The sequence below is a fragment of the Anser brachyrhynchus genome, assembly GCF_964034855.1.
Source record: "Anser brachyrhynchus genome assembly, chromosome: 16".
In the NCBI taxonomy this organism is placed as follows: Eukaryota; Metazoa; Chordata; class Aves; order Anseriformes; family Anatidae; genus Anser; species Anser brachyrhynchus.
This window is the reverse complement of record NC_137734.1, coordinates 15,103,624-15,116,114: the sequence shown is the minus strand read 5'-3', so window position 1 is coordinate 15,116,114 and position 12,491 is coordinate 15,103,624. Positions and strand designations below refer to the sequence as shown.

At 52.2% G+C, this 12,491-nt stretch overlaps 2 protein-coding genes across 4 annotated transcripts in view; both read left to right on the top strand.

Annotated features, from left to right (window-relative positions):
* Positions 1 to 6,348, top strand: part of LOC308178728 (fer-1-like protein 4) — a 40,843-nt gene extending 34,495 nt beyond the window's left edge. The window contains exons 40-45 of one of the 3 annotated variants that reach the window (XM_080557758.1): positions 379 to 464; positions 1,423 to 1,521; positions 1,786 to 2,027; positions 3,284 to 3,564; positions 4,273 to 4,373; positions 4,915 to 6,348. In XM_080557758.1, coding sequence (XP_080413884.1) covers positions 379 to 464; positions 1,423 to 1,521; positions 1,786 to 2,027; positions 3,284 to 3,564; positions 4,273 to 4,373; positions 4,915 to 5,095 — 990 coding nt within the window. In that variant the 3' untranslated portion in view covers positions 5,096 to 6,348. Of the gene's footprint in view, positions 1 to 378; positions 465 to 1,422; positions 1,522 to 1,785; positions 2,028 to 3,283; positions 3,565 to 4,272; positions 4,374 to 4,914 lie in introns of those variants that run through there. The other 2 variants (XM_080557759.1, XR_013939935.1) reach the window with 2 other exon arrangements.
* A 183-nt stretch (positions 6,349 to 6,531) lies between these two features.
* The window catches only part of LOC308178729 (arf-GAP with SH3 domain, ANK repeat and PH domain-containing protein 1-like), a 27,167-nt gene continuing 21,207 nt past the window's right edge, over positions 6,532 to 12,491 (top strand). The window contains exons 1-3 of the mRNA XM_080557761.1: positions 6,532 to 7,372; positions 11,469 to 11,541; positions 11,800 to 11,945. Coding sequence (XP_080413887.1) covers positions 7,247 to 7,372; positions 11,469 to 11,541; positions 11,800 to 11,945 — 345 coding nt within the window. The 5' untranslated portion in view covers positions 6,532 to 7,246. The remainder of the gene's footprint in view (positions 7,373 to 11,468; positions 11,542 to 11,799; positions 11,946 to 12,491) is intronic.

The window sequence follows — 12,491 nt, the reverse complement described above, 5'->3', positions numbered from 1 at the left end:
TCTGGTGGTTCCTCCACCACAGAGCACCTGGAGCTGGAGAGCCAAGATGCTCTGCACAGTGACTGGCCTGTGCTGCAGCCAGGCTGCCCATGGGGTTTCCAGGCTGGAAAGATGTTTGTGTTTGAAATAGACTCAGTTCAGCTGAGATGTTTTTTCTTGGCATCAGGGTGGGGAGGTAAAGAAGGTATTTTGAGTAGTTCCAATTTTTTTTTCCAACCCATTCTAAAATCCAGTCACACAAAGCTCTGAAGTGCTGGGGGTGGGGAGGAAGGAGACAAGTAGTGGCTTTCTGGTGAAAGCTTTCCTTGCAGGTCCAATCCTTTGCTCCTTGAAGGGTGGTCAGTCTTCTGAAACCTCTCTGCTCTCTTCTCTCATCAGGGCTCCTTGCACATGTGGATTGACATGTTTCCAAATGATGTCCCTGCACCACCACCAGTGAATATCAAGCCACGACTGCCTATCAGGTAGCACCCCCGGGAGCAGAGCTGGGACTAGTGAGCCCATGTGGAGGGTTACTGTCCCCTGCTGTGCCTGCTGGGATGTGCTGCAAAGTCCCATGCAGACTGATTGTGCTTTCTGGCACACAGCACTCTCCTTTGCTTCAGTTCTGGGTGTAGCATGGTGTCTTGGTGCATTGGCGTGGGGCACAAGTGCTTCAGCTGCACAAGTGCTCGTGAAGGGCAGGGTTAAACTCCTTGAATGGTGGACATAGAGGAGATGGAAATCCAGGTCTGAGCTGTTCACATAGCTCTTTTCTGGCTAGTGAATGGAAGTCCTCTGGGTGCCTGGAGAAGTGAAGTTGAAGGAGGTGATCTGTTGTTTTCAGTGATCTAATGAGACTATTCAGATGACGGGTCTGGGTTCTTCTCAGAGGTGCATGTGAAAGGACATGAGATAATGGACACAACTTGCAGCAAGGGAAACTCCAACTAGATATAGTTCACAATGAGAGTGAGGAAACTCTGGGACAGGGACCCAAGGAACTGGAGAAATGCTGGGATATTCAGCCTTGGAAATATTTGTAACTCATAAGGACAAGGCCCTGAGCAATCTGATCTACTGTGAAGTTAGAGAAGGAGGTTGGAGTGGAGACTGCAGAGGTCCCTTCCTGCCTAAGCCTTTCTGTGTCCCTGTCTTAGTGGTGCTGGGTGGGCTTGCACCACACCAGGAATTAGCTTTGCATAAGCTGCTTGTTTTGTCTGTGGGTGTTCGTCTTGCAGGGCTGTAACCCAGCAAAAAAGCAAAGGCTTTGTGCAAAGCAATGAGACTGCTGGGCTGGGCAGGGCCAGAGGAGCTTTGTCAGGGTACCACAGGGCTAGGAGGGTTCAGGTCCTACTGCTCCGCTGGTGTAGACTTGATCTGCCCCCCCAGGCACCAAGCATGAGAGCAGGTGTCTCACCCACCCCTGTGTCCCTCCCACAGCTATGAGTTGCGTGTGATTATCTGGAACACAGACGACGTAATCCTTGATGATGTCAACCCAATAACTGGAGAGCCTTCTAGCGACATCTACGTGAAAAGGTCTGACGGGAGCCAGCAGGAGGACAGATCCTCGCTGTCCAGCTCTCTGCTCTGCCCCTCACCCCTCACTTCCTCCTCTGAACCTCTGCCCCTCCCTGCCCCTGCACTGAATGCTCTTAGCCCCAAAGATGGTGGTCAGGTGTTGGCGCAATCTGGCTGTTTGTCCCTTCCTTTCCTGCTACCCCATGGGTAGCCCCTCCATCTTTCTAGTCTGTCTTTGGGACTGAATGACAGGGGTAGGAGATAACTGAGTTTCTCCTGCAGCTGGATAAAGGGACTCGACCATGACAAGCAGGAGACGGATGTTCACTTTAACTCCTTGACCGGGGAGGGCAATTTCAACTGGAGGTTCATCTTCCGCTTCAACTATCTCCCAACTGAGAAGGAGATCACCTACAAGAAGAAGGATTCTGTCTTTTCAGTGGAGGAATCAGAGTTTCGTGAACCAGCTGTTCTGGTTCTCCAGGTCTGGGATTATGACAGGATCTCAGCTAACGACTTTCTAGGTATGGTATGGTCTGCTGGGAGTGGGGTGGCTGTCCCTCACCTTGCTGGAGTATTACAGCATTTTCCTGGGGGTCTAGCTCTTCAAGACGAGGCACCAGCAGTGCCAGATCAAGCTCTTCAGTTCAGCAGTAACCTGGGCTGCCTTTTGGCATGTGAGTGATAGGCAGAACATAGTGGTGCACAGCTGCCCCACGGAAACACACTGAGCTGGCATGCTTGTCCCAAGGCCTTGCTGGGACTACACCCAACAAGCACTTGTACTTCCATGTGATGCTTTCAGTGGTGATTTTTTCAGCAGTGCTACTCGAGCACTAAGGAAAGTGTTAGAGAGCAATACCAGTGCTTCCTGGCAAGCACAGTTTCAGGAATGTTTAGGCAGGAAGGGGTCTGCAGTCTATTGCAAACTGCCCGCTCCGAGTAGGGAGATGCAATGTAGATCAGGTTGCTCAGAGCCTTGTCTGGGGGAGTTTTGACAATCTCCAAGAATGGAGATCCCAGCATCCCTCTGGGCCCCTCTTCTGTGCTGCACCATTCTCATAATTCTCAAATTGTTCTACCTATTTCTAATTAGAGTTTTCATTGCTGCAGCTCGTGCCTGTTGCTTTACATGATCTAGTTAGCTGACACCTCTCTTGTGTTGGGGGGTCCAAAAATGGACACAATAACGATACGCAGTCTCACCAGAGCTGAACAGGGGGGAATTCCCATTTTCCTTGGTTGCTGGCCAATACAGACCAGTATGTGATAAGACTTACTTGCTGCAAGGCCTGAGTGCTGAACTGGGGCAGGAGCTCCTTCCAAGGAAGACAGTAGAAGGCCAAACAGGGGAGTGAACTGAGGCTATTTCAGGTATAGGTCAGAGGTGAAAACCTCAATAAGTTTTCCAGATTTTATAATTCCTTATTAAAGTCTGCAGGAACAAGGGGGGAAGAGGAGTTTGGTGTGTGAGGAGAGCAGGGTGGAACATGGCATTGTTTTCACAATAACCCACTGTACCACATGCAAGCCAAACTGGCCACATCAGACTGAGGAGACAAGACCTGTAGCTTCTGCCTCTTAGTCTCCAGCTCTTGGGCTGGTCCTTTCCTATGCTGAGCTTCATGTTCTCCACCCATAAATGTGCAATACACTGTTAGACCATTGCAGCAGCTGGGACATGCTAGTGGTGGTAGGAGCATGGCTGAGACAAGCCAACTGGTGCGTGAGGTTCACCGCAGGGTTTCACCATGAGCTTTTCTCTTTACGGTGCCTGCAGGCTCCATCGAGCTGAAGCTGCATGACATGGTGCGGGCGGCCAAGAGCTCAGAGCATTGCACCATCAAAATGGCAAAGGAGAATGCTACACCTCGCTTCTCCATCTTCCGAAACAAGCGCATGCGTGGCTGGTGGCCCTTCATCAGACTTGAAGATCAAGAAGACAAGGAGAGAGAGGAGAGGAAAGCCAAGCAGAAAAGGAAGAAAAAGAAGTGGAGCAGCTCTGTCAAACAAGAAGACATTGAGTTCACAGACCCCAGTGGGAACAAGTACCTCCTGACGGTAAGGCAGGGCATTAGCAGAGGTGAGCAGAGAGCCAGTGACATGCCTTTGTCATGACATGGCTACCTGTCTTGTGTGCATGTAACCTGCAGAGGCAGCAACGGCCTAGTTGCCCAGAACGTCATGTAGGATCTTGGGGACCTGTCCCATCTGCTGCAAGTCCAGTGCTTCATCTACCCAGAGGTGCCAGCTGGAGTGGTGTGCTGGGGGTGTCTTCATATCTTCTTCTGAGCTTCCTGTAGAGCAGTTCTCAGCAAGAGGAGCAATGCAAGAGGCACCTGGCTCCCCATAAATCAGACAGGACAGCAGAAAGTTAGGCATGTCCTAGGGTCTCTGCCAACCCCAGAGAGGCAGGTGATGAATATCCCTGAGTGGACTTGCTGCTGATGGCCCAGCTAGTGGACCACTGCTTGTCCCCATGGCTGACTTGTTTTCAGTACCAGTGTGAGAGATTGCAGCCAAATTCAGATAACTGGGGAGCGCATTACAATATAGTGTCTTCCCTGCCAAATGGTTAGTTTTCGGCCAGACCACAATTTCCCCTGGTTGTAAAGTAAGAGACTCTGCAGCTAACGACTGGAAGGAAAAGTTAATTCCTCTCCAAGTGGCACTGGGAGAAAAATAGCCAGTCTAGGCAAGGCACATGGCTAGCAAGTTGCTTTGTGAAGCAGCATGTGCAGCTGTGGCTCAGGCATGTTCCCCCTCCAGGGTAAGGTGGAAGCAGAGTTCCAGCTGCTGACTGTGGAGGAGGCTGAGAAAAGTCCTGTTGGATTGGGCCGAAAAGAGCCTGAACCCCTGGAAAAGCCTAAGTGAGTATCTGCATTCATCACCTTTTAGAATGGTTGGCTCGTGTCAGGGGTATCTGTGTTTTTGGCAGCAGTGTGGGAAGAGGGAGAATCTGCTCATCAGGAAGTTCAGAGCAATTGAAGGACAAGGTGGTGGGATATGCAGGACTGGGGCTGCCAGCGCTTCCCAGAGCTTGGGTGGGTCCAGCAGGACTTGTGGCAGCCGCAGCTGGGCCAGGGCTGATCTCAAGAGGGTACTCAGGGCAGTTGTGCTGTAACATCACCTGTATGAAGGGCACCTCTCATTTAACCATATGAACATACCTGTTAGCCATGGGGGTGCAGAACAGCTCTGCTGGGGCTGTCCTGAGGCTCAGGAGTCAGCTCTGCTGTCAACAGTGCTTTCACAGGGACTGTAATTATTGTAGCCCCCAGGGTAATCCTTTCTGGAAGCAGCAGGAAGAGCTGGTGGCCTGTGAGGTTGGCAGGGCACCAGTGCAGAGGAGCTTATGTGCTGCTCTGTGGCTTGAGCCTCTGCTGATCTCTTCATCCATTTATGTTCCAGCCGGCCAAAAACTTCTTTCAACTGGTTTGTGAATCCTATGAAGACCTTTGTGTTCTTCATCTGGAAGCGATACAAGAAGTACATAATCGTGCTGTTCCTGGTTGCTCTTCTGACTGTCTTCCTGGTTTTACTGATCTATACTATGCCTGGATACATCAGTGAGAAGATCATCAATGGATAAATGGTCTCCAGAACGGGACTATTCAAAGACAACTGTGATTATTGCAAGACTTGAGGCTAGATCAGAAAGTTTAAGGAAACCTTGCAGGTGCACAGACAACCTTCAGGGTGAGAGGCATGGAGAAGTGGCCTCTCTATGAGGAGTCATGTTTCTTGCTAAGTCCCCATGAGATGCTAAGAAACCAAGTAACCAACCTACTAAATAAGGCAAACTCTTTCAAAGACAGTTACAGTTGTGGGAAAAAAAATTGTTCTTTGTTGACCTTGGGGGGATGGTGGGAAAAGGATCACAGATGGGGCTGGCCCCACAGACACGGCAGCTGAAAACAGCTTTTGCCATTGAGAGCCATTCTGGAAGGGATGGGGACATACAGAGCCATCTATGCCCTGGCTGCACAATACCTGGCACTTCTCAGGCCTCCTCGTGCCTGAGGAATTCAGAACACATTGTATAGGGGAAGGCAGGTCTGGTGGAGGGGAGGGCCTGGTGGAGGTGAGACCTGGAAAACCTTTGAATGGGGATTGCTAGGGTGCTGCTGCTGGGTGAAGGGGAGTAGAAGGACAATATAGCCAAGGTAACCATGAGCTCTTTTTATTCCAAGAGCATGGGAACAGAGAGGTCAGCTCTGGACATGGTGGCACCACCCCCGGGACACAGGCTGTTTCTGGTGGTCATGCCTCACTACCTATTTAACAGCGTTCTTTGCATGTGCTGGGCTGGGTATCAGGCTTGCTTCAAATTTCATTTTGGATCTTCGTTTCCACCGGAATAGAGCAATAGAATCACAGAATGGTTTGGGTTGGGAGGGAATTTAAAGGTCATCCAGTTCCAACCCAATTCCAATAAAAACTCCTTGGATGCTCTCTCTGACATTGCTTGGGTTCCCTAGACGTTCCCCCAGGGTCCCGCTGTTGCAGGCAGCCTTCCTGAGGCACCTTTGCCCTTCCTTCCAGGTAGCACAGCCCTGGGATGTCAGCATAGGGTTGTCAGCATGAATCTGCATTATGGTGTTGGGCTGATGTAAATTTAATGAGACTTGTTCTCAGCATGGTCTCCATCGCCCCAGGGTTCCTGTCATCTGCACAGTTGTTGCTGACACAAGCTCTGGCATAACTGGATCTCAAGTCAAGATGTTTCACCATGAGGTTTGACAGGATGGATTCCTTCCTAGTGCAGGAGGTGACAGTACAGAGGGACAGTGGCATCTCCAGTGAAATTAAGTGACAGTGGTTTTTGTTGTTGTTGTTGTTATTGAAGACATTTGACTAGTTTGTCTTTTGAATGGAGCAGGAATGGAACAAGTTTTGGGGAGAAAACATCCAGCTGTGGAGAGCCAGGCAGGCAGGGTAAGGAGGGGGTGGGGACTCTGGGTGGGACCCTACAGCTGGGTGCGGGTGAGGGGCAGGCACAGTGCTCCCTGGGGCAGGCGGCAGTGTTTGCTCCAGGATGGCAAAGGGGAGGAAGAGGGAGCCCCCTCTTTCCGCTCCTCAGGGACCCCTGGGCTGCAGGGGAGCAAGTGCGCTGTGGAGGACTCAGGGCATGCAGCACCCACCCGGGGCCCTGGGGTGTGACCACTGCTCCTAGCGCAGCATCACCCCAGCTTTCTGCAGGGGCTGTTGCATGGGTCATCACCTTCACAAGTGGCACATGGTGCACCCCAAAATGCCCAGTGTATCACATGGATGTTTGTTGTGCCCCAGCAGGTGTGTTGCACCCCAGCAGTGCTCAGTGTGCCCCAGCAGCTGTGGTGCACCTCAGCAGTACCTGGTGCACCCCAGGACACCAATGCACACCAGCATGCCATGTGCACACCCCTAGGCAGCTCCTGGGCTCTTACTGCTGCGCTCAGCTGCACTCTCCTCTGAACCACTAGGGTGTGGCTCCCTGTGACTTGAAATAAAGCATGTCTGTCTCAGCCTTCCTTCAGCTTAGGATCGCAGGATTTGCAGCTGTGTCACTCTGTGCATGTATGCATGCAATGAGCATGCATGCCTGTCTGGGCTGTGGGTGTGCAAGGCAAGGGGCTCTCCCCTGCCCTTGCTGCTGGCAGCAGCATGACCCCATCCTCTGCCCTGTTCCCCTGCCTGGCCCCAGTGTGGCCTCGGCTCCCACCAGCAGTTCCCTTTCCTGGCGCCGCCTCACTGCGGCACCATGGCGGCCCTCATCTCGGTGTGCGACTTCATGCGGCAGGTGCAGGAGGACCTCAGCTCGCCCACCACCTCCACCTTCACCAGTCACATGGGCCACTGCAAGGCCACCGCTAGCAGCCTGGAGGAGGTGAGCAGGGGATGGGGACCACAGTGGGGGCACCCCCAGGGGGTCTGGGGGTGGCTGGCCCCATGACAGTCCTGCAGGATCTGTGCTCGTACAGGCATCACCGTGTCATTTGTCACCATGAACGGAGAGCGGTGTGAGTACCTCTGGGTGTCGGTGCGTGTTGCAAAAGGCACAGAGCGAAGGCCTGGCAGAGGCTGGTGAGGGGCTGTGGTGGCCGGGGGACTGGCATGGGCCAGTGGGGACAAATGCAAAAGGGGTTGTGTGGGAAGGCTGTGTCTCATACCCAGCTCACACTGCTCCGTAAAGAGAAGACAGAGCACTTTAGTCAGATGAGTATCACCCTAAAGACAAAACAGAATTAAAGGAAATTGTTGGGGTGGTGGGAGGGTTACCTCGCTTGTCCGAGGTTGAACTGTGCAATACACCAATGTGGGACCTTCGGCAGCCAAATGCATTCAAAAAATCCATGGAGAAAGGGTCAGGGCTGGCGGCTGAGTGCAGCATCCAATGCAAAACTTACATGGGCCAAATGCCTTTGCTTCCAGACCCTGATATGCATTGGCAGGTGCTGGGCAGAAGGCGGAAGGGGCTGCTGGTGCACAAGGGAGTGAGCAGCAGAGATCAATGCCTGGGGAGCCCAGGGAAGTGGTGGAGCTCCCTGTGTGGTCTGGAGGCCCCATGCCCCTTGGTGTCTTCTCCTGCTTGGTCTGATAAATGTGCTGGGACCAAATAAATAACATCACCACCACATCACCTCTCTTGTTATTTTGTAGTTTCAGCAGATGAAGGGAAGGTGCCCAAGGCTTTACCAGGGTCTGTCAGTGGATTGTGACCCCCCTGCACTGTCCTGAAGTCCTCCAGTGCCTGGGGTCAGTTATCTTTGCAGACTTTGAATGGTTCCGCAACTCCATAGATCATTTTGTCAGTGGTGGTTACCAAGGCTTTTCTCTCAGCCCTCTGGAGGCCAGAATTTACTCAGAAGCCTTGGGCATGGGGCAATTTCCTTGTGTTGCTTAAGTTTCCATTGTTGCTCCATTATTCTACCCAAAGCAAAGTTAAAACTTCTGTCCATTAAAACAGAGCTGTTATGTCAGGAAGCTGTGGTTAGAGAGAAAGATGTACACTGCTGAAATTATTGCTGTCTGCAGAGTTCTTGGTTCAGGACTCATGACAGAGGGGACAGAAAACACAATGGCATGGCTCCCACTGCTGAGTGGCAACAAACCTTGGCAAGGCCTGCAGTAAAAGCAGCAAGGGCTGGTGTGAGCTGGGATATGAGGGGACCATATTTCATCTTTGGCAACACAACCCTGGAGGGCTGGACCAGGCAGATGGCTAGAAGAACCTCCAAAAAGCGGAAAGCTGGAATAAGGCTTTGAAATGTGCCTGTGGCTGCCTGCTGGAGAGCCAGTGCTCCTCAGGGTCTTGTCAAGACCTAGGTCAGCCCTGGGACCAGAGAAGAGCACTGCTACATCCCTTACAAGGCCACATCCCAAGCTGAAAAAGGAAATTTGATGCAATATTTTAGCTGCATCATGATGGTGCGCATGGCCAAAAGGTGATGTGAGTGCTCAGTCTCCATCCCAGGCTGGCTATCTTTGGAGACCACTAAGTCCCACACGGGTTATAGACTCACAGAAGGTTGTCTTGTGAGTGTTAAAAGCCTATGACAAAGATCAGATTATGTGAACCGATGATCCCTCTCAGCCTGGGACTTTCTGTGCTCTTGAAAGCCAGTGAGAAGGGAGTGGCATGCTGTGATAGAGCTGGAGCCACAGGATCCTTCTGGTCCTCGGTGTCACCTTGGAAAGGCAAAAATACCCATGCCTGTGACTCCTGCAATGCTTCAGCAAGCAGCTATTAATGAGGGTGTGGGAAAAGCAAATAGTCTTGGCGTGTGCAAACTGCCTTCAGCAGCTGAATACTTGTAACCAGGAGCAGCACCAGTATGGGATAAAGCAGTAAACACAGCAAAAGCCCTCACTTGAGCAAGGAGAGCCCTGGCATGGTGTGAGCTGAGCCTAGCAGTGGTGTGGGCAGTGGCATGCAGGAGTGCTGAGCTGCAGGGGAAGGATAGGTTTTCCACCGCCAGCTCTGAAGGCAGGTCCCCAAACGGAAAGTCATGCAGCTCAGCCCAGTGTAGAACCAGACCCATGTCTTCAAGGCAAGCAAATTCAGGTGAAAATGCAGGCAGGCAGGGAAGCTTGGGGTTTCCTGCCTTGTGATCAGCAACTGTACTCATACACACTTCAGACAGTGCATGATCTTTGGAGGCAGTCCTGCCTCTTGAAGCTGGGCTTACGGAGCGATGCGAGGTGGAGGTGGCTGTCGGTGATGGCCTTGGGGATGTCGTGTAGCTGTCTCACCCTGGAGCTGCTCCTCAGAAGTAGGGAAGCCTCTTGGACTGACAGCACCAGCCTAGCAGGCAGGGAATGGTCACAAAGGTGGGTATGGGTTATGGACCCAGGTTGCACCTTCAGGGTGGGGATTATCAGGAGAAAGGAAGAGGAAGGCCACAGATGTGGGAGATTTGAGCATTTCTGTGTGGAGAGCTGAATTTTGATAAAATATGACACATAAATACAACTGGCATCACAAGAGACCTGGGCAGGCTCCTGGGACGTTCTGGAAGGCAGGCAGCCATCCTGGTCAAGATGGCTGCCAGCAGCAGAGAGGAATGAGGGAGAAAGAGGCTCTGGAGGCTGTTGGACAGGTTGGAGATTAGGGTTTCAGTGGCAGCTGGCTCCAAAATGCCCACTCCCTGTGCCACATACAAGGCCAGGTGAGGAAGAGAAGAGGCCAAGACCAACTGGGCCTAAAAATCTGCTGCAGCGTTGAAGAGGTGAGAGATGTCTGGAACTGGGAAAGCCACCCCAGTGGAGTTTCTGCAAAGGAGACAGACTTCATCTAGGCAAAAGGTCTTCAACTCAAGAAGGGTGAGGAGATGCTTTTGAGGTAGAGAATGGATGTCTGCAGTGGAGATGGGTTTAGCCTGAGCTCGTCCTCCTTGGATATTTGTTTGTCTTCTGGAAAGATGTGTAGGACAGCAGACCCTCTTGTCCTAACCTCACTCTGCTGCATGGCCCACACTGAGATGTGCCTGTGCATGGCTCCTGCTGTGAGGGCTGTGGCTGGTTTGTGAGATGAATGCAGTGACTCAGACAACTGCAGGGAGCTGTGGCCCAGGAAGGGACTGTCCCAGCCCTGTGGTGGCACTGACAATAACTATGCTTTCAAGTTGAATGTGTTAGTCCTTGAGGTCCCAGATTATCCTGAAGTGCTTTTCCAAACATGGGGATATGAGTGGCTCCAACAGCCCTATCAAAGGATTTGTCAGACACTTCAGGTGCTTTATCCTTACGCTGCTTTTCTGATCTTGGCTCACTGAGATCTCTTTGAAGCACAACACTGGATTCCCTGAGTTGTAATGCTTGGTATGAACATGGCACTGCTGGCTCCAGAGGCGTCTTGCACTGATAGCCCCAGAAACCTCCATTTGAGGGTTTGGCCCGAAAACTCAGTCCTAAACACATCTGGGTGAGACGATGCTAAGGGTTGTGGGTGGCAGCTTATTCCCAGGGAGCAGAATACCTGCTAACTTCTAACTTGGGGTCTGTGTCCATAATTCAAGTTCTCAACATCCCTGCTTAGCTGCACTGAGTTCAGGAAAAAATACAGGAAGATAACTTTCCAGCTTAATGCTCTCTGGATACCTGAAAGTTTATGCTGAAATCCCTCAGATGACATGGTCTTTACTGTGCTGACCCATACAGAGCCTGACTCACATCCTCTTCTGCTACAAGGGTTCAGCTGCATGGCTTGGTTGATGTGGTGCACACCAGAGGACAAAGCCAGTGGTGGTATCCAGCCCCTCCTGCTGTTAAACAGTCCTTTTTCTAAAATATTTTCTGATTCTCTCTTAGTGATTCTTTCACTCACTGGTATTTAAGATACTCATGGATTACTACCACTAGACCATTACCTACCTGCAGGCGGGACAGTCAGGCCTGGGGATGCTGAGGCTTGGGCTGAACTCTGTGGATTACAGAAATGTGTGTATGGATGCAGTCAGTGACCATAACTTCTGCATTTCTAGGCCTTGGATGCAGACCGAGCTGTGCTGCAGAAGATGAGGAAAGCAGCCAAGGCGGAACACAGCTGTGGACAAGGTCAGGGCAGAACAGAGGCTGGGGAGGGGGAAGCTGCAATGGGTGGCCAGGGGGAGTCCTTGCTACAGGCTGGGTTTGTCTGCAGCAGAGAATACGGGTCCCAGGGGTTCCTATAGCTGGGTGGTGGGTATGCGGGGCAGCAGGAGGCGGTTGGAGCTGGCTGTGGTGCTTGAGCAGAGCTGGGCATGATGGCTTCTGGCAGGGAGCATATCCTGACCTTCCACCTGCACTCACTGGAGACCATCCATGTTTTCCCAGATCTCATCAACCACCTGGAAGCCCACATTGCTGCCCAGGAGAAGTTCTCAGCCAACTACCAGCTGGAGGGTGAGGAGCAGCTGGCCAATGCCTTCAGCACCTTCGCAGCCTTCTCCCAGGAGCTGCTGACCGCTGTCAGGAGCCTGGTAGGCAGCTCTGTCCCCTGTGTGACCATCGAGCAGGGCCCCTGGCTTGCAGGGGTATGTGGGTGGGGGGGGTCCCCAGGAAGAGTCTCTGGTCCATAGCCTTAAGGTCCAAGCTCATCCCTTTCCTAGACCAAGGCAGGAGCCCATGGTGAACAGCGGTTTCAGAGCTGGTGATGCAGCCTGCATGGCCAGGACTCTTGGTGCTGACCTCAGGCTGATCAGAAGAGGCGAGCTTATGGTGGCCGTGTCAGAGCCAGGTGGGCTGCAGCATGTGGAGGATGGGGGTCCCCACCAGCCACGATGCCAGCAGGGAAAGGGGCGTACCCAGGAATCCTGCCCTTGTGCCTAAGGCAGGCTCTAGTGGCTTTGGAGGGTGCCGTGTGAAGCCTTGCCAAGGAGCCATCATCTGCACCAGTTTTCAGAGGCTCACTATGAGTTGGGGTACCTCTCAAGCTCTTCAGGAACAGCTACAAGAGTTTTCAGGAGACAGAAAGCTCTGTTGTGGGCACATTTGCCTAAACTTGGCCTTTCCCTTGTGCTGAAATG